General features: G+C 41.3%; 1 protein-coding gene across 1 annotated transcript in view; it reads right to left on the reverse strand.

Moving 5' to 3' along the window:
• Positions 1 to 26,909, reverse strand: part of WAPL (WAPL cohesin release factor) — a 111,286-nt gene that overhangs the window by 46,775 nt on the left and 37,602 nt on the right. The window contains exon 4 of the mRNA XM_038743572.1: positions 20,868 to 20,983. Coding sequence (XP_038599500.1) covers positions 20,868 to 20,983 — 116 coding nt within the window. The remainder of the gene's footprint in view (positions 1 to 20,867; positions 20,984 to 26,909) is intronic.

Consider the following 26,909-nt stretch of genomic DNA (forward strand, 5'->3'; position numbering starts at 1 on the left):
TTACTCCTATCTGAAGGGGGTTAATAAAAGCAGTTCTCACTGGAGACTCAAAACGCTACCGAAAGACAAAATGTCGCTGAAAATAGATATCACATTAGTAATATGGGCTCACTACCTGTTGTGACAGCCTTGGAGCAAAACGAAAAACACAATATGTAAATGTCCTTTCATCATATTTAGTACGGAGGCAGAAGTCTCACGTTGACTAAGTATTTTCAAGCAAGCTTTCTTTAAATATTTACATATTTATTACATATTTATTTATTTATTTATTACATATTTAGTGCATATTTATTACTCTATTTATTTTACTTGTACATTTCCATCCTATTTATTTTATTTTGTTGGTATGTTTGGTTCTGTTCTCTGTCTCCCCCTTTTAGACTGTGAGCCCACTGTTGGGTAGGGACTGTCTCTATGTGTTGCCAATTTGTACTTCCCAAGCGCTTAGTACAGTGCTCTGCACATAGTAAGCGCTCAATAAATACGATTGATTGATTGATTGATTGATTGATTAAAATGATAACAGAGTGAGGCTATACAGTCTTCCCCTAGACTGTAAGCTCCTTGCGGGTGGGAAACGTGACACCCACTTCTGATATATTTGTACTCTCTCACGCGCTTAGTACAGTGCTCTGCACACAATAAGCGCTCAATAAATAGGAATGATTTTATGATGAAATGGTCAAAGAAATTCTCGGTTAATGTTGTTCGAGGCAGTAGTTACCTACCTTTTAAAAATTCTTGCACAGAATCAAAATATTTCTAATTAATCTATACAGCTTTATGAGAATTACAATTATTTAAGGCAGTGTTTCAGACGTCTTAAGGCAACAACCTCAAGTCTACAAAATAAACAAATGAAGCAGCGTGACCTAGTGAAAAGAGTATTGGCCTGGGAGTAGGAAACCCTGCTTTCTCATCTGCCACTTACCTGCTGTGTCAATCTTGGGCAAAGCCACTCAACATCTCCATGCCTCAGTTTCCTCAGCTACAAAATGGGAATTCAATACCTGTACTGCACTCCCTCCTACTTGCTCTGGGAGTTCTATGTGGGACCTGATTATCCAATAACTACCCCAGTGCATAGTACAGTGCTTGGCATATAAATAATACGCCCTTAACAAATACCACAATTATCATCATACAACATTGTGCTTATAAAACAGAGTACGCTATATTCAATTATATAATATAGCGAACTGAATTGGTTATATCCACTGATGAAGAGATGGAACAGGGAAATATTTTCTTTCCTCTCTAATGTATCTGCCAGAAACAATAATTAGGTTCTGCAGGTTTTAATTTTTTAACAAGTGACAGCTGTTATTTTCACAAAAGAGAATAGTTACTTATAAAAATGCTAGTGAAGTGACAATGCCTATAACAGTCTACAGGGATTTTTGGCTTTTGTTTGGCTGCACAAACAAAACTACCACCGAGGATCTCATAAAAATTGATTTGGCTTTCACTTTTAAGAAGATCATCTTGAAAAAGCATAAACCATGGGAAATGTTTCATTTCTACTAAAGTTTCAAATCAGACGTTTCAGAAATTGATACTTTGCAAGTCCTCATCCACTGCAGCCTTAGAAAATAAAAGGCAGAGCGATGAGTCATACTGAAAATTCTAATTAAATGAGAGGCAGCACCTATTTGTAGGCAAAAGGATGTGCCAGATTGGAAGAGTTAACGACATTAGCTTTGGGCACAAGGGACTCATTTTTCCATTATGAAACTGAATACTCTAAAAGCTCGCTTTTTTGATACATGCTTTTGAGAACCACACTGGAAAATAAACTTCATAGTTTTATGCAGCAAAACCAGGAAAATTTCCCTCGTTACCACAAAACTGCTTTATGAACAAGTTCTAGGAGAGGCCCTTTCTATTTTTACGTTTAGTTACAGAGAGCAATCCCCTTTGCTGGGGTGGGGTGGGGGGAGAGGCATGAGGGTACCAACAATTTGGAAATGCGCCGTAGCTCCCTGGTTCTTTACAAGCTCAGAACAAGGAAAAATTAGCCAAGAGGTGATCTAAAAAATGCTTCTAGAATACAAGAGCCATGCTGACAGCCTTAGAGAACAGAATCTATAAGTAATTAACTATATGGGGGGCGGGAACGACTTGGAAGAGAGAGGTGGCCCCTTGAAAGGCCAGGAAGAACAATGGAAAAAAAACAAAGGGGGGTTGGAGAGCAAAAGGAGCAGAAAATGGGGAGGAAGGAGAAGGGAGAAGTCAGAGAAAGAGAGAATACTGAGATCTGCTCCGACACAAATTATTTGCTGTTTTGGTTAAAGTGGCATGAGTTATAAAACTAAGAGCAGGGTTCCCTTCCTACACAGATTACCATGGCCCACAAAGTATAAGAGGAGTAGGAGTATAATCTATGAAGTAATATGCAAAGGCCTCATTCATTTGATCGCTCTGTATGAGTGTATTTTTCAAGCAGTGATGCTCATCTGTGTCTTCAGGGAGTGGATGGAAGAGCTGAACTTGAATTCTTATTCTGCCAGGAATTTAACCACTTCCACTGTACTTTCTTCTGACAATTTTCACATACAATTCATTAGTGATTTTCCAACCTCTAAATATCTGCGCAACCAAAATAGGGCAATTTGGTTGACTATCCAGGATGTCCAGAAAACTTTAAATAAATTATGCAAGACGAAAGTGGGGACTGAGGAAGAAAAGAGTTGTTAGTATTTAGCGATACTTTTTTTTAATGGTATTTACTAAGCATTTACTAAGTGCCAGGCGCTGTACTAAGCACTAGACTAGATACTAGTTAATCAGGTTTGGCACAGTTCATGTCCCACATGGGGCTCACAGTCTTAATGCCCATTTTACAGATGAGGTAACAGGCACAGAGCAGTTGGGTGACTTGCCCAAGATCGCACAGCAGACAAGCGGCAGAGTCAGGATTAGAGCCCAGGTCCTTCTGACTTCCATGCCCGTGCTCTATTCACTAGGCCAAGCTGCTTCTCATTTACTACTTATAACTTATAAAGCTCACCTTTAAAGCTACTGAGAGCTCACCTCCTCCAGGAGGCCTTCCCAGACTGAGCCCCTTCCTTCCTCTCCCCCTCGTCCCCCTCTCCATCCCCCCCATCTTACCTCCTTCCCTTCCCCACAGCACCTGTATATATGTATATATGTTTGTACATATTTATTACTCTATTTATTTTACTTGTACATACCTATTCTATTTATTTTATTTTGTTAGTATGTTTGGTTTTGTTCTGTCTCCCCCTTTTAGACTGTGAGCCCACTGTTGGGTAGGGACTGTCTCTATATGTTGCCAATTTGTACTTCCCAAGCGCTTAAGTACAGTGCTCTGCACACAGTAAGCGCTCAATAAATACGATTGATGATGATGATGATAAAGTAATAAATATTAAATTTATCTGTGACTCTACCTGGATAGCTCAAAAAAAAATTCAGCCCATGTCTCCCCACTCCTCAAAATTCTCCAATGGCTGCCCATCCACCTCAGCACCCAACAGAAACTCTTTAGAATCAGCTTCAAGGCTCTCAATCAGATCTCCCCTTCCTACTTAACCTCCCACAACAACCAAGCCCTCATCCTTCATTCCTCCAACACCAACCCACTCATTATATCCACTACCCGCCTCTCCAGTGACTCCTTGCTCATGTCCTCCCTCAAGCCTGTAACTCTCTCCCCCTTCTTATATAAAAGCCCACCACTTTCCACCCCTTCTAAACCATACTACAATCACATCTCCGAGAGGCCTTTCCCTGCCCTCATTTCCCCACCTGTTCACCCTCCCTTCTGCATCACTTAAGCCCTTGGGTCTGAACCCCTTAAGCACGAATACATCTACCACGTTAGACTGTACTTTCCCAAGTGCTTAGTACAGTGCTCTGCACACAATAAGAGCTCAATAAATATGACCGATTGCTTCTCCAACTCATTATTTGATATTCACTCCTCCCCAGCCTCACCGCACGTACGTACATAACCTTAAACTCTACCGTTTCATTCATTCAATCGTATTTATTGAGCGCTCACGGGTGCAGAGCATTGTACTAAGCGCTTGGGAAGTACAAGTCAGCAGCATATAGAGATGGTCCCTACCCAATAACGGGCTCACAGTCTAGAAGGGGGAGATGGACAACAAAACAAAACATGCAGACAGGTGTCAAAATCGTCAGAAAAGAATAATAGCTATAATAATTTACTGTTTCCCCTATGTAATTCCCCTGTGTAATTTATTTTAATGTCTGCCTCCCTAATTAGTCCATAAGTTCCTCAGCAGCTGAAATCCCGTCCATCAAGGTTTCTGTACTGTACTTTCCCAAACGTTTAATACAGTGTTCTGCATGTGGAAAGTACTCTGTACCACTGACTCACTGGTTGCAAATCAATCAATCAATTGCCTTTATTAAGCACTTACTGTGTGCAGAGCACTGTACTAAGCACTTGGGAAGTACAAGCTGGCAACATATAGAGACAGTCCCTACCCAACAGTGGGCTCACAGTCTAGAAAATGCTCACAGCAAATGCTACTGTTTGAACAGCAGGCACAAAGGAGAAAACAAAAACAGCAGTAAGATTGGTCGCTATGCTAAACAGAGAGAAAAATAGAAAATAAAAGCAAAGTAGGACACCAGAAAGCAAGGACAAAAAAGGGTGACTGCCTAGTGTGTGCAGAGCACTGCACCAGGCACTTAGGACATTCATTAAAAATAAAACAGTTCTCAAAGAGTGTGCCATCTAAGATAATGCACATTTCTGGAGGATAAAAATAGAAATATCTCAATACCTTGAAACAATCTTTGGCTGGGATGGATTGATAATTTGAGAGATGCGAAACAGTAATGGCCTAGTGGAAAGACTACAGGCCTGAGAGTCAGGAGACCTGGGATCAAAGCCCGGTTCCACCACCTGCCTGCTGGGTTCACTTACCTTCTCTGTGGCTCCCTTTCCTCAACTGTGAAAATGTGGCTAAGATCATCATCAATCGTATTTATTGAGCGCTTACTGTGTGCAGAGCACTGTACTAAGCGCTTAAGATATCTACTCTCTCTCCCTTTTAACACTGTGACTCTCAAGTGTGACAGGGACTGTGCTTGATCCACTTACACTGTACCCAGCCCATCGCTTACTACAGTGCTTGGCATACAGTAAGCACTTAAAGACTGCAATTATTACCACCAGACAATCCCAGAAGTATACTTCATTAGATGATGCCTTTAAAACTACGAACTTCAATTAAAACTCGCTCTAGGGATTGATATTTTATGGGGCAGCAGGGATAAGGAATTGTTTAGGGGGTACATCTGAGGTCGGGTATAAAGCTATTAATTAAACTCAGAATAACAGCAGGTATAAGAATTATTACAAGTAAAAAAAACAAGTTAAAATGAATTACAAGAAACAAGATAGATTAATAATAAAGCAAAGGCCAGTGGAATAAGCACTGGTATCCTGGTTTACACTAGCTACAAAGTATTTTTATTAATCAATCGATGCTATTTATCGAGCATTTACTGCACTTAGCACTTGGAAGGGCACAACACAATAGGGTCACTAAACAAGATCCTTGCCCTCAAGGAGCTTATAATCTAGTGATGATCTAGGTGATATGCCCTGGCCAATGGGCAGACCACAAAACTATCTTCCCTCTGCAAAAAGAATCATACATTTGAGGTATTCTAAAGTAAGGGAGTTGGTCCCTTTACTGTAGAGGAAAAGCAAGGACTGCCTGACAACTTATTAAACCTCTTTCCAGGGAACACAAGGTAATGATCTGATATGGCTTTTTAAACCCTTCTTTGGAGAACATTACAGATTATTTGCATTTCTTTATTTTGAAAGGCAACATGCCATTGCACACAGTGCTTTCCCCCAGTAGCATGGTCTAGTGGAAATTGGGAGTTAGAGGGTTTGGGATCTAGTCCCAACTCTGCTCCTGGACTGCAGAGGCAACTCTCTTAATCCTTCTATATCTTAGTGCCTTCAACTATAAAAGGGGGCTGTTGCGAGGGCAAATTATATAGGTTAATAGCCGGTTATAAAAGTTAAAGAACTACACAAATTCAAGGTATCTGGAATTAAACTACTGAAACATCTATCTAGTGATCTCCAAAAATATGCACTACGATTTAGTGAATTTATATAAACTAGCTTATATTGAAGTTGGGTGGAAATCTAAAGTGGCAGACACAAAATACTTTGGAGGCATACAATGGCAAAGCTACTAGGGCTGCTAGAAGCAGCGTGGCTCAGTGAAAAGAGCACGGGCTTTGGAGTCAGAGGTCATGGGTTCAAATCCCAGCTCCGCCAACTGTCAGCTGTGTGACTTTGGGCAAGTCACTTCACTTCTCTGTGCCTCAGTTCTCTCATCTGTAAAATGGGGATTAAAACTGGGAGCCCCCCGTGGGACAACCTGATCACCTTGTAACCTCCCCAGCAATTAGAACAGTGCTTTGCACATAGTAAGCACCTAACAAATACCATCATTATTATTATTATTAGTTTTTAATCACTTGACAAATTTGGGGGTAACTTTCCAAGGACCAGGGGAGTCAGAGAGAAACATGAAAAAGTGACAGATCCTTAAGACTATACCCCTTCCATTAAAAGAAAGAGAGAGAAAAAGGTTTGTTTACACATGTACAACTTCTACCTTGGTATTAAATAAAAGATACTGACAAATGGATTAACACCTTACCCTACGATTAGCTGAAGCAGCCCCACATCACGACTGGCTATTGTACGTGGGGAAGTCACTTGGGGCTCATCAGTTTGGAAAGGACTAAGCGCGCACAAACCAAGCACTACACTGTCAGTTGAAATGTCTACAAGCAGCAAGCCACAAGGGCTTCTAAGACAGTTGGGAACTCCACCTGTCCCATTCCAGAGACCAGCAAGCTCCTGTGGCAGTTTGGCCCGGGGCCATCACCGTTTCTGGGGCAGACAGCTGCTACATTGTCAAGTCTGCCTGCTTCAGTGTATTGGACTGGAAGGGGGAGGTGAGAGGACAGGGCCCAGGAAACTACAAGAAAATAAATGTAGATCGTTTTTCACATAAAAACATTAATGATTTACTCTTTATAATATGTATCAATGTACCCTGCGCTGTGACAGAGCTGTTACCTTAGTTTGCAAAGAATTCTTTGGAGTGAAGTTTTTCTTTGTCAAACTTCTAGCTGCCCTGGGACCAACCCTATGGGGGTTCTATTATGAACTGCATAATAATTTTCTAAAGGGAGAAGGGCTGGTTTTAACATTCCTGGGTCTCCAGTGAGATGAACTACAATCCACTACCCCTCTTGTTTGGGGAATAAACTGCAAATTAGAAAAATAGCAGTTACAGAAGGGATTCACTTAAGATCCCACTGAAGATCCTTATTTCTTCCATTCTTTTTAACAAAATTCAAATTAGCAAAAATGTTTAGGGATAGCTCCAGCCTCCACCTCTAACCTCCGTAGCTTAGATCTCTCTTTCTGCAATCTTGCATCTCTCACCTTCCCTCAGCTCATCTCTGTATGGCTGTCCAGACAGCCACTCAAATCAGTATGTCCCAAAACGGTGTGGCCTAGAGGATACAGCACTGTTCTGGGATTCAGAAGGATGTGAGTTCTAATCCAAGCTCCAACACTTGTCTACTGTATAACATTGAATAAGTCACTTCACTGTTCTTAACCTCATTACCTCAGATGCAAAATGGGAATCAAGATTGAGTGCTCCATGTGGGACACAGACTATATCCAATCTAATTAGCTTGTATCTACCCCAACCTACCATATAGTACAGTGTCTGCCACATAGTAAGCGCTAAATACCATTAAAAAAAAAGAAAACAGGAAGAATTCAAAAGCAGGAAGGAGTCCAGGATAACAAAAAACACTGAAGGCTGCAGGCTTCGGGGACAAGGAGGATAGTGCTTGTAATTTCTAGTGGAGTTGGTAAATGTTATCTGCAGAGATACTTAGTGTGTCACACACACAAGCCACGGATGGACAACTCTACAGCTCCATTCTTCTCACAAACTGGATTAGTACTTAAACCTCTCTTAAAGCACATTCCTAATTTGTGTCAGCTTTACGGGAAGAACCAAGGAATTTACGAACTGCACAACCACCCCCAGAAACTTAAGTATCATCTGAAAATATTTAGCTTAGAGAGCTATATTTTAGATATTTAGGCATCTAGAACTTTTCTGAATTATGGCAAATTTCCTGAGACAGTTGAAAAACATCGAAAAGTTAAATAGAACCAATCTGTCTTATCACTTTCTTCAACTGAAAGGGAGTTGTGCATTGGCCAATGTGAGATATCAGCAATTAGATTAGTCTGGCATCAGAATTGGAAGGGGTCCTACAGAGGTTATGTGATCCACTCACCTACCTAAAGGCATTTGAAAGCGTAAAACCACCGACTGACCATTCCATTTTTAAAGCTATTTAAAGATGATGACTGTATAGCCTCCTTAGTTAATCATCCTAAGAGGCAAGTTCCTTACATCTAAACTCCCTCAAGCTGTCTGATAAAAGGGAGACATTCTGCAATATTTTGGGCACTACCTCCTGAACTCATCTTGCCCATCTGATAAATTTACAGTGTAACATTCTTAACGCTCCCAAGAAACTTTACCAATTTCTACAAAGGAATGAAGAAACATGTATTACTGAAAGAAGTCTACTTATTCCAAGTACTAACAGTCACTTATTTTGCCACAATCTACTGATACCACTAGAAACAGAATACAGTGACAATCACTTAGAATACTTTGGATAAACTTTAAGCAGAGATCATGTATGGCCCGGACTTGGAAAGGCCTATATAAGGGGCAAAATCAATTACGTAAAACAGAAAAACAGAAAACAGAACTGGGCCCTGCAATAACAGTCACAGCTGCAAAACAAAGTATACCCTCTCTGAGGGAATACAAAGGGATATTAGTCTCTCTGGCCAGCCCTTCACCCCATTTCAACATATGGATAGTACATCATCAAGGGCATAGTATCATCATCAAGGGCGTTATTTTAAACCACAAAGGATAGATAATATTTCTTCTAAAGATTAAGTCAATCCTCACAAATTCCAAAAAGGAGCAGATGCCTTTTATTTATTTATTTTTTACATAAGGCAACAAAAAAGTCTATTCAGTACCAGCTAGGGGTTTTTTTTTTGTTCAGTTGGTAAAATTTAATTTGACAGGTGACAGTTCTTAATTTTGAAAATAGTGCTGCAAAGCTTAAGATACTCTTGTGGCTTTCTTCCCAGTATGCAGCATGTTGCTAAAGAATTAAATGGCTACATTTTGTTTGATATGGAGAGTGAATGAGTCCTAATGAGGAATCTATGCTGATTCAGTGACACCGGTATGAGAAATAAATTACCAATTATTTAGGAGTAGGGTCTGTGAAGGACCCAATTTACCTGGAATGAAGATTCCTGTGTGAAAATAAACAATAGCAACCTAGAGATTACAGTAATCAATGCTGCATTTACTTCTATGATTAGGTAGGCAAAAACAACTTTTGTAACATGTTTAGTGTATGACTTGTTCATTAAAGGTGCGAAGCTGTACATGCATACACAAGTGAACCCAATGCTAATGGTAGTCATAGCAATGTCACATAATACATTTATATTATTTTAATCAGAAATCACTGTTTTAATGCAAACCGTTAAGAAGAGCAACACCTTTGCTACTTCATAATTGAACACCTTTTCAGAGAAATTAATTTTGAATTCTCTCCCTTCTAGGGCTCATTTTAAGGCATTGCATATCTAGGAACCACCATTAACAAAAACTGAAGAGACATTACTTTGGCTCAAGTCAAGTCTCACTAAAAATAACCGAAATGGATAATTCTAAGGGGAAATTTTATGGTTTCAAAGGCAGAAATAAAATTCCTTACCCTTCAGCAAACATTAATTAAAATGTTAAGGGAACTTATCAATTACACAGAATAGAGAACAATCTAGCTTCTCATATCTACTAAAAAGTATGACTCTTCCGATGGCTTTGGGATTCATAAATACTTAGCTCAGTTCAACAAAAATGTTTTAGAATAGCCACATTACTGTATCAAGATAGGAGAGCTAAAGACAAACGAAGAAAATACTTTAAAACATTACCATTAAAAAAATCCCTTTGTAATTCCCATTTCAAAAATTATCCTAAATCCCTACATGGCTAGATTAAATCTACCGAAAAACCTCTCAATTATTTTATTAGTCTGACATATTTGTTCTCATGAAGAATTTGCAACAATTTTAGGATCAATAGTAAGCTTTTCCTGTGTGCTAAAAACCACCCAGGCTGGGGAAAGAAGCATTTTATGCAATAAATTGCCTGCTAGGGAAGGACGGGTATCTCAACACACAGGCCTAGATTTTTAACTTTCACATCTGACTAAAATTAAAAAGAGATCACACAAGAAGGTTTAATATCTGCCAACTTGATTTACTATTTCACATTCATCTATGTGAGATTTGAAAATAAAAATCAAACAAATGCAAGTTGATCAACATCCCCTCCCTCCCAGCCCCGTCATTTGCCTTTTTAGACAAGGAAGAGGAAACAAGGGAATAATCTTATTGTGAAAAGAGAGATGTTAAGTAACCAGCAAAGTGTGGTCATTGGTGAGTAAAAAACATAAGACTAAATGCATCAAAACGGAAATTAAAATTTCAAGGGTGTTGGTTCTGTCCTGTTGGCAGTTAGGAATGTTTAGTCTTCCAGGGCAAGGAAAGCTCGCAGCGCTCATGCCACTCCCATGACATTAGCTACTACGTATACGCGAATGACTCTCCTATAATACCACCGTTTATCATTATTACTCCCAAATTTGCCTCTCTAGCCCTGATTTCTCAGCTTCTCTGTAATCTGACATTTCCCCAAGCCTCCAGGTGCCAGCAACTCAAGCTCAACATACTCCAAACTGAACTCCTAACATTCCCCCACAAACTTTCCTATTACAGCTGACAAGACAACCATCCTTCCTGTGTCTGAAGTATCCCCGTCTTAGGCATCACCCGATACCTCCCTCCCTTTCAACCCCCATATCTGATCTGTCATCAAATCGTTTTTTGCCATATTTTTAGAATCTGCCCTTTGTTTTTTAAGTGTATTTGTTTAGTGCTTCCTATGCTGCCAGGCACTGAGCTATACCCTAGGGAATATACAAGATGATCAGGGTGGACGCAGTCCATGTCTCACACGGGGCTCAAAATCAGTCCCCATTTTGCAGATGAGGTAACAGACACAGAGAAGTGAAGTGGCTTGCCCAAGGTCAGGCAGCAGACAAGTGGCAGGGCCAGGAATATCTATCAGTATCATTTACTGAGTGCTTATTATGTGCAGAGCACTGTACTAAGCTCTTGGGAGAGTACTATCCACCAGAATTAGTGGACACGCTCCTGGATCATAACGAATATTACCTGTATATATGTTTGTACATATTTATTACTCTATTTATTTATTTTACTTGTACATATCCATTCTATTTATTTTATTTTGTTAGTATGTTTGGTTTTGTTCTCTGTCTCCCCCTTCTAGACTGTGAGCCCACTGCTGGGTAGGGACTGTCTCTGTATGTTGCCAACTTGTACTTCCCAAGCGCTTAGTACAGTGCTCTGCACACAGTAAGTGCTCAATAAATACGATTGATTGATTGATGGATTGATTGAACGAATTTATAGTCTAGAGGGTTGGAACCCAGGTCCATGCTTTATCCACTAAGCGATGCTGCTTCCTTTCAAACTAAACGACCACCTGGTATATGTAACATTACGGCCTGACCGCTGCACCAACCTCCTCAGCGACCTCCCTCCTCCAGTTTCTCTCTACCCAGTCCATATACACTTCTAAAACATTACTCTCATCTCCCCACTCCTTATAAACCTCCAATGATTACCCCTTTTTCCATATACAAACCTCCTAATCCATCAGTCAATGGCATTGAGCACTTTGTGTTCAGAGAACTGAATTAAGCACTTGGGAGTCTAAGTACAATACAATAGAGTTGTTAGGCACGATGCCTGCCCACAAGGACCATTCTAAAGCAGGAGTCAATCATTAAAATAACTTACAGACAGGAGAAATAGCAGAATGTAAATTAATATATGTACGTAAGTGCTGGGCCATAAGTTGAATATGAAGTGTTTAAGGGGTATGGTTCCAAGGGCAATGGCAGCACAGAAGAGAGGGTGATTGGGGGAAAATGGGTTCGTCAGGAAAGGCCTCTGAGGTGATGTGATTTTAGAAGGGCTTTGAAGTGGGGAAAATGGTGGTCTGTCCCATATGGCTCTACAGCACTTCTGCTATCTCATCTCCCACTACACTCCAGCTCGCACTCTTTATTCCTCTCAAGTAAACCTACTCACAGTGACTCACTTCATCTGTCAACTACTTGCTCAGTCACATCCTCCTCACTACCTAGAACTCCTCCCACCTCCTCCCATTTTCTTTCAGCAAACCACAAACCTTTGAAGTCCAAGATCACAACCCCTCCAGAAGACCTTTCCCGGCTCATCGCTCAATAAATACGACTGATGATGATGATCTCTCATTTCCTGATCTGCTAGTTCAGCCCTTCCGTGCCTCCTAAGCATTTAAGAACTCACAACTGCCCTTAACACACAGTACTTGTTACGTGAGAAGCAGAGGAGCAACATGGCCAAGAGGATAGAGCACAAGCTTGGGAATCAGAAGGCCCTGGGTTCTAAGTCCCGGCTCTGCCACCTAATAGTAACAATAATCATAATAATGATGGCATTTGTTAAGCACTTACTATGTGCAAAGCACTGTTCTAAGCGCTGGGGAGGTTACAAGGGGATCAAGCTGTCCCACGGGGGGCTCACAGTCTTAATCCCCATTTTACAGATAAGGTAGCAGGCACAGAGAAATTAAGTGACTTGCCCAAAGTCATACAGCTGACAGTTGGCGGTGGCCGGATTTGAACCCATGACTTCCGACTCCAAAGCCCGTGCTCTTTCCACTGAGCCAGGCTGCACCTGTCCTTACTAGACTGGAACTTTGTTGTGGGCATGAAATTCATTCATGGAATGCATCTGTAACATTGTACTTTCCCAAGTGCTTAGTACAGTGCTCTGCATTCAGTAAGTGCTCACTAAATACAACTGACTGCTTAGTGACCATGGGAAAGTCATTTAACTTCTCTGTGCCTCAGTTACCTCATCTGTAAAATAGGGATTAAGACTGTGAGCCCCATATGGGATACGAATTGTGTCCAACCCGATTTCCTTTTACCTATCCCAGCTTAGAGCACAGTGCCTGGCATTTAAGTACCATTTTTTTTTTAAATGAAAAAACAACCACTTACTCTGTGCTAAGCACTGTGCTAAATACAAGATAATTGGGTTGGACACAGCCCCTGTCCCACATGGGGCTCACAGTCTAAGGGGCAGGGAGAACAGGTATTGTATCTCCATTTTACAGTTGCGGAAACTGGCACAGAAAAGTGACTTGTCCAAGGTCACACAGCAGGCAAACAGCAAAGCAAGGATTAGAACCTATGTACTCTATCAGGCCCATGATCTTTCCGTTAAGCCATGCTGTTTCTTGCTCTTGGGCGGGAGGGGGAAGAGAAGGGAGAGAGAGAGAGAGACACATATATTTTATAACTTCCTATCTTGCAGCTTGCTTTACAAACAACCACGTTTGTACAGATTTATAACTCTATTTTACTTGTACATATTTACTATTTATTTTGTTAATGATGTGCATTTAGCTTTAATTCTATTTATTCTGACGACACCTGTGCATATGTTTTGTTTTGTTGTCTGTCTCCCCCTTCTAGACTATGAGCCCGTTGTTGGGTAGGGACCGTCTCTGTATGTCGCCAACTTGTACTTCCCAAGTGCTTAGTACAGTGCACACAGTAAGCGTTCAATAAATACGACTGAATGAATGAATTAACCCCCCCTTAAACCACCACACCCTACCCAGACTGCACTCTTTAATCCTCCCACACTAATTTACTCGCTGTACCTCATTCCCAACTCTCCCACCATCAACCCCTTGCTCACACCCATCCTTCTGCCTGGAACTCCCTCCTGCTTCAAAACTGCCATACCACAGCTCCCCCGTTCTTCAAAATCATTTAAAATACTATCTCTTCCAGGTCTTCCCTAATAATTCTTCTTCTTTCCAGATCATAGCCTCCCAATCACCATCTCCACTTCGGCACTCACTACCCACCTGTGGCACTTCTGTACCTATCGTCTTACATATTCAACTATTTGTTATTATATATTATAAAATGATTATTAATAGTTGTAACTTTTTGTTAAGACCTTACTATGTGTACTAAGCACTGGGGCTAATCAAGTCAGACACAGTGCCTGTCCCACAAGGGGCTCACAATCTAAGGATGGAGGGCAGGTATTGAATCCCCATTTGACGGATGAGAAAACTGAAGCTCAGAAGTTAAGTGACTTGCCCAGGGTCACAGAGCAGGCAAGTGGTAGAGACGGGATTAGGACCCAAGTTCTCTGACTCTCAGGCCCATGGAATTAATAATCATAACTGAGGAATTTGTTAAGTGCTTACTAAGTGCCAGGCACTGTACTAAGCTCAGGGTGGATACAAGCAAATGTCCCTGTCCTACATGGGACTCAGAGTCTTAATCCCCATTTCACAGATGAGGTAACAGAGGCCCAGAGAAGTTAAGTGACAGAGCCGGGATTAGAACCTAGGTCCTTCTTACTACCAGACCAGTGCTCTATCCACTATGCAAAGCTGCTTCCCAATTGCTTCCCGCTGTAATTGTCCCACTATCCCTCTTCCCAATCTCTTCTTCCTACCTGTAATTTATTTTGTGTCCGTCTTCTCCACTGTATTTTACATTCCTTGAGGGCAGGGAATGCTCTGCACACAGTAGGAGCTCAAGAAACATGATTAATTCCCCCCTGAGGCTGAATGGTCTTCATGGGGTGGGACACTGACTTCTACATGGTCTCCAAGAACAGAGATGCAGGGTCATCATCATCAATCATATTTATTGAGCGCTTACTGTGTGCAGAGCACTGTACTAAGCACACCGTGGTTAATTAATACATGACCGTCAACTTATCTGTCCTTGTGAAATCCCTTTAAAAATGATATGATAGTCTCCATGAATCCGAGATATTTAACAACCTTCACTAACCTTCAACAAGATTCTGGGACCGCTGAATGACAGCATGAGTGATTTTACAAGCCCTTGGAGGCCCTCTCTGTTCTAGTCCCCAAGAACACTAGGAAATGGCAGAAATGCACAGTACACCCAATTCTGTTCAATTTGTTCTATCCAACCATGGTGGAGGATGCAATAAGAAACCTGGACACAGGTGCTGGAATTCATTTCCACACTTCCAAGAAGCTCTCCCAACTCATCAGACTACCGGAATCACCAACTCTGATATTCAAGGCTTGCTATGTGTGGATGAATATTCCCCAGAGGCACACACCCAGTACAAAATGTAAGTGATAATAAACCACACTGCAAAACCGGCCAGGTGCTACAAACTAAGTCTGAAGATCACTGAGTAAACCTGCAAAAAGGAAATCTCACTCTTAAACCAAAGATCCTCCTTGACAACATGGAATTAAATCTGTTACCGAAGCAGCACATTGACCTACCATCAGTGCTGGCAAGATAATAGAAAATTAAACTGTGAGGGCCAGGACAACATCTGAGAGTCTGTCAGGGCATGGTGTGGGGATAGGGTAGACTGTGAGCCCATTGTTGGGTAGGGACTGTATATGTTGCCAACTTGTACTTCCCAAGCGCTTAGTACAGTGCTCTGCACACAGTAAGCACTCAATAAATACGATTGATGATGATAGGGTAGCCCACCAAACTGAAAGTATATAGTGCGGTTGTGCTGTCTAACCATCTTGAAGATTATATAGGGGCTGTATCACCAATCCTTAGGAACAGCGCTTGGTAAGTAATAAGTGCTTAACAAATACCATAAATACTATTATTTTTAACCCCCAACACCACATGATTTCTTGAGCATCACAGATTATCCTCAGTGTCAGGTGGCAAGACAGGATTACAAACCAAGTCCTGTAATGAAGTCAAGTCTCCTAGCTTTGAAGCTTTGCTCACCTCAGCACAGCTTCATTAAGTGAAACTTGTGTGGAGGACGGATGACCGTAGGAAACCCAAATCACTACTGAATGATGAGCTGAAATTGGGTTAAAACTGACAACACGGGGAATGGAGGAAACATTTTAAGAATGCAATAAATAAAGCAAAGCCTTAGACAATTTAGCATCTACTGAAAACTGAAAGGTAGCTTACGGCAGAGACATTTGATGTATCAAATACAATCATACATATTGAGCGTTTACTGTATGCAGGGCATTGATTGTACTAAGCACTTAGAGGAGAGTACAACACAACAATGTAACACACATTCCCTGCCCAAAATGAGCTTACATTCTAGAGGGGGAGACAGACAGTAATATAAATAAATTATGGATATGTACAGAAGTGCTGTGGGGCTGGAGGGACAGAGTGGTGAATGCAGGGAGCAAGTTGGGCGACACAAGGGAGTGGGAAAAGAAGAAATGGAGACTTAGTCAGGGAAAGCCTCTTGGAGGAGGTGTGCATTCAGTAAGGCTTTAAAGGTGGGCAGAGTAATTGACGGATATAAGGGAGGGTGTTCCAGGCCCGAGGCAGTATGTGGGCGAAAGGTCGGTAGCAAGATAGATGAGATCGAGATACAGTGAGTAGGTTGGTATTAGAGGAGTGAAGTGTGAGGGCTCGGTTGTAGTAAGAGAGTAGAGAGGTGAGGTAGAAGGGGGCAAGGTGATTGAGGCTTTAAAGCCGATAGTGAGGAGTTTCTGTTTGAGGAAGAGGTGAATGGGCAACCACTGGAGGTTCTTGAGGAGTGGGGAACATGGACTGAACGTTGCTGTAGAAAAATGATCCAGGCAGCAGAGTGAACTATGGATTGGAGTAGGGAGAGACAGGAGGAAAGGAGGTCAGCAAGAAGGCTGATACAGCAATCCAGGAAGGATAGGATAAGTGCTTGCATTAACAGGGTAGCAGTTTGGATGGAGAGGGAAGGCTGGATATTAGTGATGTTGTGACGGTTGAACCGACAAGATTTAGTGATAGCTTGAACATGTGGGTTGAATGAGAGAGAAGGGTCAAGGATAGCACCAAGATTATGGGCTTGTGAGACAGGAAGGATGGTAGTGTTATCTAAAGTGATGGGAAAGTCAGTGGGAAGACAGGGCTTGAGTGGGAAGATAACGAGTTCTGTTTTGGACATATTAAGTTTGAGGTGGTGGCAGGACATCCAAGTAGAGATGTCTTGAAAGCACAAGGAGATGTAAAACTGCAGAAAGGGGAGAAAGGTCAGGACTGGAGATGTAGTTTTGGGAATCATCCACAGACGCGGTAGTTGAAGCCATGGGAGTGAATGAGTTCTCCAAGGGAGTGGATGTACATGGAGAATAGAAGGTGACCCAGAAATGAACCTTGAGGGACACCCACAGCTGAAGGATGGAAGGCAGAAGAGGAGCCCTCAAAAGAAATTGAGAATGAGCAGCCAAAGAGATAGGAAGAGAACCAGGAGAGGACAGTGTCAGTGAAGCCGAGGTTGGATCATGTTTCCGGGAGAAGGGGGTGGTCAATAGTGTCAAAAGCAGCTGAGAGGTCGAGGAGGATTAAGATGGAAGAGGCCACTGGATTTGACAAAAAGGAAATCATTTGTGATCTTTGAGAGGGCAGTTTCAGTGGTGTGAAGGGGATGGAAGCCAAGGACAGAATTGGAGGAGAGGAACTTGAGATAGCAGATATAGACAACTCACAATCTGTTTCTAAACACTTAATATCATGATTATTATTAGTTCCATTCAACTCATCTTGAAGTTTCAAGTTAACAGTTTCCGAGTCAATAGAAACTTCTCAGACAAACATTTAGGCTTAGGTTAGAACTATGTGTCTCTTCCACCCACTTTTTCCCCCAGTTATCACTAATCATTTATACATCCATTAGATTTAAACTGCATGGATGGAAGGCACAGCAATCCCATCCTACCTCCAGGCTTAGATGGCACCAGGGACAACAGAGAAACAGGAACACAAGACCTTAGGGTTTCTTTTTAAAATGGCATTTATTAAGTGCTTACTATGTGCAAAGCACTGTCCTAAGCGCTGGGGAGGTTACAAGGTGATCAGGTTGTCCCACGGGGGGCTCACAGTCTTAATCCCCATTTTACAGATGAGGTAACTGAGGCCCAGAGAAGTGAAGTCACTTGCCCAAAGTCACACAGCTGACAATTGGTGGAGCCGGGATTTGAGCCCCTGACCTCTGATTCCCAAGCCTGGGCTCTTTCCACTGAACCACACTGCTTCCAAGTGCCTCTACTACAATTTTGGCATTTTCCTCAATGTTCAACACAACCAGAGCGTCAAGGGATAGACCAGAGGTGGTATATGACAATAGGAAAGAAATAAGTGAAAGGGGAGGGTCAGGGTTCTGATTTTACAGAGGGGAAGATGAAGGCAGGATATATGCATAGAAGTTTTTAAATGTTACAGAATTTGTTTCAAATGTGCCTAATTATAAGTGCATTTCGACTTAGCTGCAACTTTATTCTGTTTCTAGAAAATGCTTATGTTCAAGATGACTTTCACTACTCAGGATCTTTTGGAGAAAGGAGTAATATGCTTGGGGGATTTCATTCATGGAGACTCTTTGTAGTAGTTTATCAGAGTGAAAACACAAACACTCTGAAATCTTCACTGCAGTGATAATTGCAACTTTTAATGCATACTACATAACAAGAGCTCAAAAGCTTTTTCTAGGACATCTTGTGTTTTGCAAGGCACTCTTGGCCTAGATAACTGTCCTCTGAGGAAAACAACTCAATGGAGGGTCAAATTTAGATATTCCGAAGTTTCTTATGTGAAAGGAAGCCAGACGTGACTAACTTCTCAAATAAATTATATGTGTTTATGAAATGGAGTACCTCCTTTTGTCAGAACTTAACCTCCCACGTTCTAGATTCAGTGGGTGCCTCTTTCATTCATTCAGTTGTATTTATTGAGTGCTTAATGTGTGCAAAGCACTGTACTAAGAGCTTGGAAAGTACAATTCGGCAACAGATAGACACAACCCCTACCCAACAACGGGCTCACAGACTAGGAGGGGGAGACAGACAACAAAACAAGTAGACAGGCATCAACAGCATCAAAGTCCTGGAGGGAAACAAAATGTATTGGGTACTTTTTCCAGATTCCCTCTTCTGGTTAAAAATACAGGAATTATTGACTATTGAGGATAACATTTTAAAAAATATTTACATTTCTTCTTTCCACCATAATTTTATTTTTCTTTGCATCTATATCATTTTCTCCCTTGCCCCACCTGTTCTCTTTTCCCCTCATTTTTATCTCATGTTTGCACTTTATAAAGAAACTCCGAATATGGTGGGTGAAATGCGACTGAAATTCAGCCTAATGAAGCAACCTGACAAGGAGTAAATTTCTTGCAACCTACATCAAAAATATGATAGTTGTGTAATGGCAAAATCAGGTTTGCAAAATTTTGGATCAGCTACCTCGAATTCTCAAATATTTTTTATGGCATTTGTTAAGCACTTAGTATGTACCAGACACTGCACTAAGAGCTGGGGTAGATAGAGACAAGCTAGTCAGGTTGGACAACGTCCGTGTCCAAACATGGGGCTTACAGTCTTAATCTTCATTTTACTGATGAAGGAACTGAGACAGAGAGAAGTTCAGTGACTTGACCAAAGTCACTCAGCAGAATTAGAACCCAAGTCCTTCTGGTTCCCAGGCCCGAGTTCTAACCACTAGGCAGTGCCCACTAGGGCCACATTGCCTCTCAAGTAACGGGAAGGCAGCAGGGGATCTGTGTGCCCTCTCTGATCTTCCTGAATCCCACTTAAGAACAAGAAACAACTCAGACATCCCGCTGTTAGCAGAGAGAGGATCCTTTACATTCCCAAAGTGGAGTCCAGATTGACACCCTAAATGCCACATAGTACTAATACACAGGACCAAACAATGTCACTGTTGTTGTTTTGTACTTTCCCAAGCACTCAGTACAGTGCTCTGCACACAGAAAGTGCTCAATACAACTGAATGAATGACCCTCTATCACCAGCAGCTCTGGATCAGAGATTCTAAATGTGTAGTAATAGTAATTTTTGTATTTTTAAGCACTTAAAAATAAAAAAAAATACTGTTAAGGACTGAACTAAGCAATGAGCACAATCTATGTCCAACATGGGGACACAGTAGAAGGGGAAGAGAGAATGGGTACTTAACAAATGCCATTATTATTATTACTGAAACTGTGATTTACAGATGAGGAAACTATGGCACGGAGAAGTTAAGGGACTCCCATCACGGTCACATAGCAGACAAACGGCAGAGTTGGGATTAGGACTAAGGTCCTGTGACCCCCAGGACCACGCTCTTTCCACTAGGTCTCGTTGCCTCCCAAGGCGGTTCTGCCAGAGCACAGGTGTTCCCCACACATTTTGAATGAAATACTGTTACAGAATTAGGGAATATTTTCCAACAGAAAGTGCCTGTTCGCCGGGGTGCTAAGGTGCCAAGAATGCCAAGGTGCCAGGCATCAAGTGCTACACTGTGAGTTGGGGTTCTGCAAGAACATAAACCCAGCATTATAGAACTAGAAGTGCTAACCAAATTGTTACTGATCAAGAAAAAAATGTGAATTTATATTGATAAATTCGTATGAAGATAAAATATATATAAAGCTATTTGCATTTGTGACATATATACATTATACCATTTTAAAACGCTTACATATTCATTGCTAGGTTCCCAGTAACAAAAAGTTCTAGTTCATTGTCAGCAATACATACCCGTTTGGGCCCACTAAATATCTTCCTGGTATTTTCCTTTGATTTATCTCCTTGTTTATTTGTGGACTTCTTTACATTTTCAGGCACACCAGGCAAATCCTCTGAAAAATCCAGATCTGCAAAAGTAATCATAATTGACTGATTTTTCAACAGAAGAAGTGTTTTATTCCTCATGGCACAAATGCCAAAAGAATGGCTAAGAGAGGGGGGCGAAACAAAGAAAGGGGAGAACATGGGGATAAACAGACCACGGATGCTTTTTTTCAAAATCTGCAAATTCCTTTAGAGTTTTTCTATTTTAGAGGTGGACACATTTTAGAATCATTCTCTACCTAGCAGTGGATCTATGAGCTCATAAACATCTTGTTCCCGACATTGACATTTACCTGCTGAGTCCTGGTGCGCCTACCTAATTTCTTAATGTGCCCTAACCCATTTTAATACAGTATAACTTGACCTCTATTTCTAAATCACGGCTTTGTCATTACACAAGAAATGAGATAGTGTTTGGGGACGTTGTAAAGGCATGCTGTGCATTTAGTGATAACCATAGTTTGTATTGGTTTTCCGTGCCAGTATATCCTACCACTGTAGTGGAAAGCTACAGTGAGAAGCAAGTACACTGATCTTCACTAAATTTCTATCCTGCCCATCCCAGATGATTTCCAAAGGTTTAAACTTACTAGAAACAGCTGAGTTGCGGGATACTAGCAAACCAAGAGGAGAAGTGAGAGACGATGAGGGAAGCAGGAGTTGTAATCAAACAATGGAAAGCTCTGGGAATAAATTTTGGCCTAGTCACAGCAATAGCAAAGTCTTCAGGAGGCTGCATAATGTTTACACATTATTAGGATCTAATCCTTCACAGTTGTGTTAATTTTAGGTATTTGATCACAAATGGAATCAAAGTAAATCTCTGGCACAGATTTGTTCCTTTCACAAATCCCTGGGGAAGGCTAAGAAATCTATATATTATCCATTTTTTGTCTGCATCTTAAGGAAAGGCAACATTTCAGGAAATTATCGATCATCGACGCTAACGGAGGTGACAACTGACAATTTTAAAACTGGATCATTACTTCTCCTCTTGCTAAAATCATGTCCAGGTAGTCTCTTGTTCCAGTGGGTTGGAGCTGTCCCCCATTTTTTTATAAATGGTATTTTTTAAGCACTTACAACGTGTCAAGCATTATTCTAAATGCTGGGGTAGATTTAAATCAATCAGGTCAGGCACAATCCCTGTCCCACATGGGGATCACAACCTAAGTGGGAGAGAGAACAGGGAATCGAATCCCCATTTTTACAACTGAAGAAACTGAGGCATAGAGAAGTTAAGTGACTTGCTCAAGGTCACAAAGCAGACAAGTGGTGGAGCCAGGATCAGAATCCAAGTCTTGACACCAGGCCCATGCTTTATCTGCTAGACCATGGTGCTTCCTACCTTATTCTTCACCCTAAAAAAATTCTGTCACGTACTTGCACTCCAGCAGTGGCTAATTTGAAGCCATATTTGGCTGCATTGAGAAGGAAGATAAAGGGGAAGGAGAATCAAAAACAGCCCTGAGATCTGACAGGTGGGGTAACTGTGGCTAATGAAGGAGGTGGCAGCTGTACAAACAGTCATGGAGACAATCAAGGATCTACTATTCCCAGTTGAATGGGATCATTGCCGTGGCTTTGAACATTAGTTTTGAAATACATGATATACAATTAAATATAAATACAAGATATACAATTTTTCTAACCTGACGGTACGCATGGTGGGAGATACCTTTCTGCACAGCAGCAGAACAGATTTTTTGCAGGTGGAAGAAAATGCCATATGCCTCACCCCTTGGACAGTTGACTTCCACTTAGAACGAAGGAGATTTACATTTGGCTGTTCTGCCTAAGTGCTTCCTAAGCCTGAAAGCTTCCTGAGCCTTGATTCAGGAACATGATCCAGGGCCAAAGCGTTGGGTATAGGTCAGAGATGGAGAGAGCAAAGCTAAAGAGTTTTGGCCAAAATAATCCCTGGGCTCTGATGGACAGTTTCAGACAAAAAGTCTATACACTGATGTTCAGCACTTAAGAAGAGGCCATTTTCGGTTGCCATCCAGCCAAGTATTTGGTCTGATGGGCGGCCAAATGATTACCATCAAATGAAAGATATTAAGATGTTCTCCTTATACCCCTGTCCAGGTTGATTGAAAATGTGAAAAAAAAATCTAATATGCCTTCTACTGCAAATATTTCTTTGCTGTATGTCATGTACTGAGGGCACTGATTCTCATTCAGGCACCAAAATGGTAAACTAAGTTTTAACACATCTGAAAGGAGAGTTATTTACCTGTAACCCTAGTTCTCTGTTGCTCTGTATACCCTGCTACATGCCAATATGTGTGATCGATCTACTGATCACCTTCAGAGATCTGAAACTTAAGAATTTCAGGGCCCACCTGATTGTTCCAGGGTGCTGGTGGGTCCCAACACTATAAGGTTTCTCTAGCCTAAGCAGCCCTCTTCTCAGTCTCAGATAATGAGGGATATCCCTTACACTCTGAGATGACAAAAACCAGAGATCACTTCAGAATGACATTAAATAAAAACCCTGGCTCAAATGCTTCATAAAAGAAAGGTGGAAGGATGATGCACACCTATAAGTAACAACTTCATCTCTCGCCAGATGGTCAGGCCAGTTTATCACCTGGAGTAAATTACATATTATTCTTCTACTGAGGTGGGAGGGAAGACCCTACTGGGAACAGGTGTAGTGTAAGAGTACCAGCATTCAGTGGTGTGAATCATATGTGGACGGCACAGTTTCGACAATAACAAAACAGCCTTCAACACTGAGAGCTTTGAATTTTTCACCCTCCAGGAAGACATACAATTTCTGAAAAGCGTAGGAAGTATTCCACCCTAATTAACTGAGAACTGTACTGCAACCCCTAGAAGAAATTTAGAATACAATGAAGACTATATTTCTCTTTGAAAGCCCTAATAAAAGATGGATCAGTCATTAGCATAGCCATCTTCCCATGTTAGATAACTGGTCTAAAAAACCATTAAAAACAATATCACATGCAACACTCACCTGGTGGTTCAAAGGGCCATGTTAGCTGATGACTAATATCAATACTCCTTGTACTTCAAAGTTGTTACAGGCTGACTGAAGCTTACCAAGTCCTTCTCACAACTAACTTCTGAATTTGCTCTTCTGATAGATGAAAAATTGAAATCATGGCTCCATGAATGTTTATCAACTTGAAGGCCAGGGTAGTTCAAATCCAAGAAATACCACAGGACAGTTTGTGTACATAGCTAGATGGAGGGAGGCCAGACAATACCAGGTGGAAGGATGGTTTACATTTATAGATCCTTCTAACAGAAGACCTTTAAGCTGTCCACTAACTGTTGAGACATGATCACATACTTACTCACCCCAAAGCTCTCAAGAGTCACTGAGAAGAAACATCACTAGGCTGAGGTGAAAAACTCAGCTGAGGGTAGGAGGTGGCACTTTGGGATGCTGACTAAATTGTTCTGGGATTCCAGGAAGCCACAGAGATTAGCCAAAATGGAGTAATCAAGGCCATCTTACCTATTTCCTTCTGTAGCCTTTTCCAATATCTTAAGTAATAGATTACTCAAAATCCTGAGCAATCATCACCGTTCTTATGCAATCATGATGCAGAGCACCGTACTGGATGCTAGGGGATACATGTTAAAAGCCTACGCATATTCCCTGTTGTTATAATATCTGTCTGCTCCAAAGTGAAAGAGAGAGCATTTGTAGGTAAGGCTTTTTCTAATGGTTCTATTTATAGGAAAGTTTGTGTGGTTATTTGAAGGCTTACAGGGTGCTGAGCACTGTATTAAGTGCTTGATCTCAATAAATGAAGAAATCTACCTTCAGTGAAATACCACCTTTGAAACAAAGTTGATTATTTCCAAAGTGTCCACTCTGAGTCCAAGAAAGAGTCTTTCATCCTGTCCAAGAATATAAATTGCCATCAGCCAGACTTCACAGTCAATAGTCCTCTGGCAAATTTGCAACCCCTTTAGGCACAATGACCTGATTTTAAAAAGTGCAGTTACCAGTTTTACGAGGCAATATTTGCCTGATCCTGTCCCTGAATGTTCTTAATTCAGAAAATATGGGTTTCCTTTGTGTTCTCAAATCAACTACATTGCTTGGTCTATACAGTCCGTTGCATAAGCTTCCATTTATATAGAGAGCAGCAAGTATTTCCAACTCTACGGCAGGGAAGGCTCTTGCATGGCCCTTCCCAATCTTAGACAAACCACCAACAAAAGGCTTCTCAGATGTCTCTGGACATCTTTTAGCAAGCAGTGACAGGCACGGGTCTGTAGCCTATAAAGAAAACTTGCAGAGGCAGTCGTATGAATGGGTGTCACAAACAGGTGGGGCAGAAGTAATTCACAGGGGCTGCCACCTAGTCTGACAGGTGAAGCACTGACCTTGTCAATATCCATTTCCTCCTATTCACCTGCATGAAAGAGATGGACTACCCATTTTTCTGGCCTTATATACTTGCAACCTAGATGAATGGCCAGTGCATGTAAGCATCTTTCAGGTCCACAATGCAGAGCCAGAAAACTAGTTTTATCAGAAAAAAACAACTACCTTAATGAAATAAATTATGCAGAAGAATAAGAGCTAATGGTGAGCAAAGATTTGAGGACAACCTGCAGTTGTCAAGTAAATGGGAAGGTTTCATGGGCCCTTACTGATTTTGCTTTCAGAGTTGCTGATGCCACCCCTTGGCTATAGGTTCTTAGCACTGCTAAGGAATTGATTAAAAGAAACAACTTTATCAGATTGACTCTTCTGACAAATTTGAGAAGGGACCTGTCTACTAAGGAGACTTGTAGCACTGCAAGTGTACTTTCTTATCACTTTATCTTCTGAAAGAGGTGGCCCTTTAATCACCTAAGTTACTGCCAAAAAGGAAATTGCTAGTATGGTCCTGAGGTTTGGTTTTTTTTTTTTTTTTGGTTTAATAAGTAGGCACAGCCAAAGGTATCTCCTGCAGTCTAAATGATGATGATGATGATGATGGTATTTGTTAAGTGCCTACTATGTGCCAAGCATTGTTCTAAGCGCTGGGGAGGATACAGGGTAATCCGGTTATCCCACGTGGGGCTCGGTCTAAATCCCTATTTTACAGATGAGGTAACAGGCACAGAGAAGTGAAGTGACTTACCCAGAGTCACAAAGCTGACAAGCGGAGGAGCAGGGATTAGAACCCATGAACTCTGACTCCCAAACCCGTGCTCTTTCCACTGAGCCACGCTGAGGCAAACATTCCTATGACTACCTGTCTTCATTCACTATTCCAAAGGTGCAGAAGGTCAACGTTACACGCAGATGAGGGGTGACAACCTTCCAGCAACATAAACTCCTACTGCTAGGCCAGGAATATCTGGTGCTTTTTTGGGTCATAGGTAAGCTAGTTTCCTCTTAACAACGGTCTCTGAATACTTGAGAGACTTAAAGTATGGATTTTTTCCCCCACTTTCTTTAATAATATAGAACTAAATTTAAAACAAATCCACCAACAAAGCTTGGAGATTATTTGTCCCTCAAAACAAACTCCCCACTTCCTCTTTACTCAGAGATTCCCACCATGGAAGGTAAGTAAAACTGATCATGCTGGGCTCTCATATAATAAGTGGCCTATCCAAACACTGTCTAATCACAACTGAGGAAAGAATCAGAGGAAAGAATCCCTCAGGGAGAGGTAAATGAAGAAAAACCATGACTATCGCAAGCAATCAGGAACTCTGGATACACAAACTCTTCTTTGCTCAAGATGAGATGCAAACAGAAGTGAACACCATAGGTATTCAAGAGTTTTACCTCTCTTCTCTGTGACTAGACGTCTCAAAGGTGACATGGGCATGAAAGAGTATGAGGCGCTATAGATTGTAAACTCCTCACTAGATTGTAAATTCCTCACTAGGCTAAAATAAGCTCCTCAAGGGCAGGGATCGTGCCTACCAACTCTGCTGTACTGCACTCTTTCAAGTTCTCCG

The sequence above is a fragment of the Tachyglossus aculeatus genome, chromosome 3, assembly GCF_015852505.1.
Source record: "Tachyglossus aculeatus isolate mTacAcu1 chromosome 3, mTacAcu1.pri, whole genome shotgun sequence".
In the NCBI taxonomy this organism is placed as follows: domain Eukaryota; kingdom Metazoa; phylum Chordata; class Mammalia; order Monotremata; family Tachyglossidae; genus Tachyglossus; species Tachyglossus aculeatus.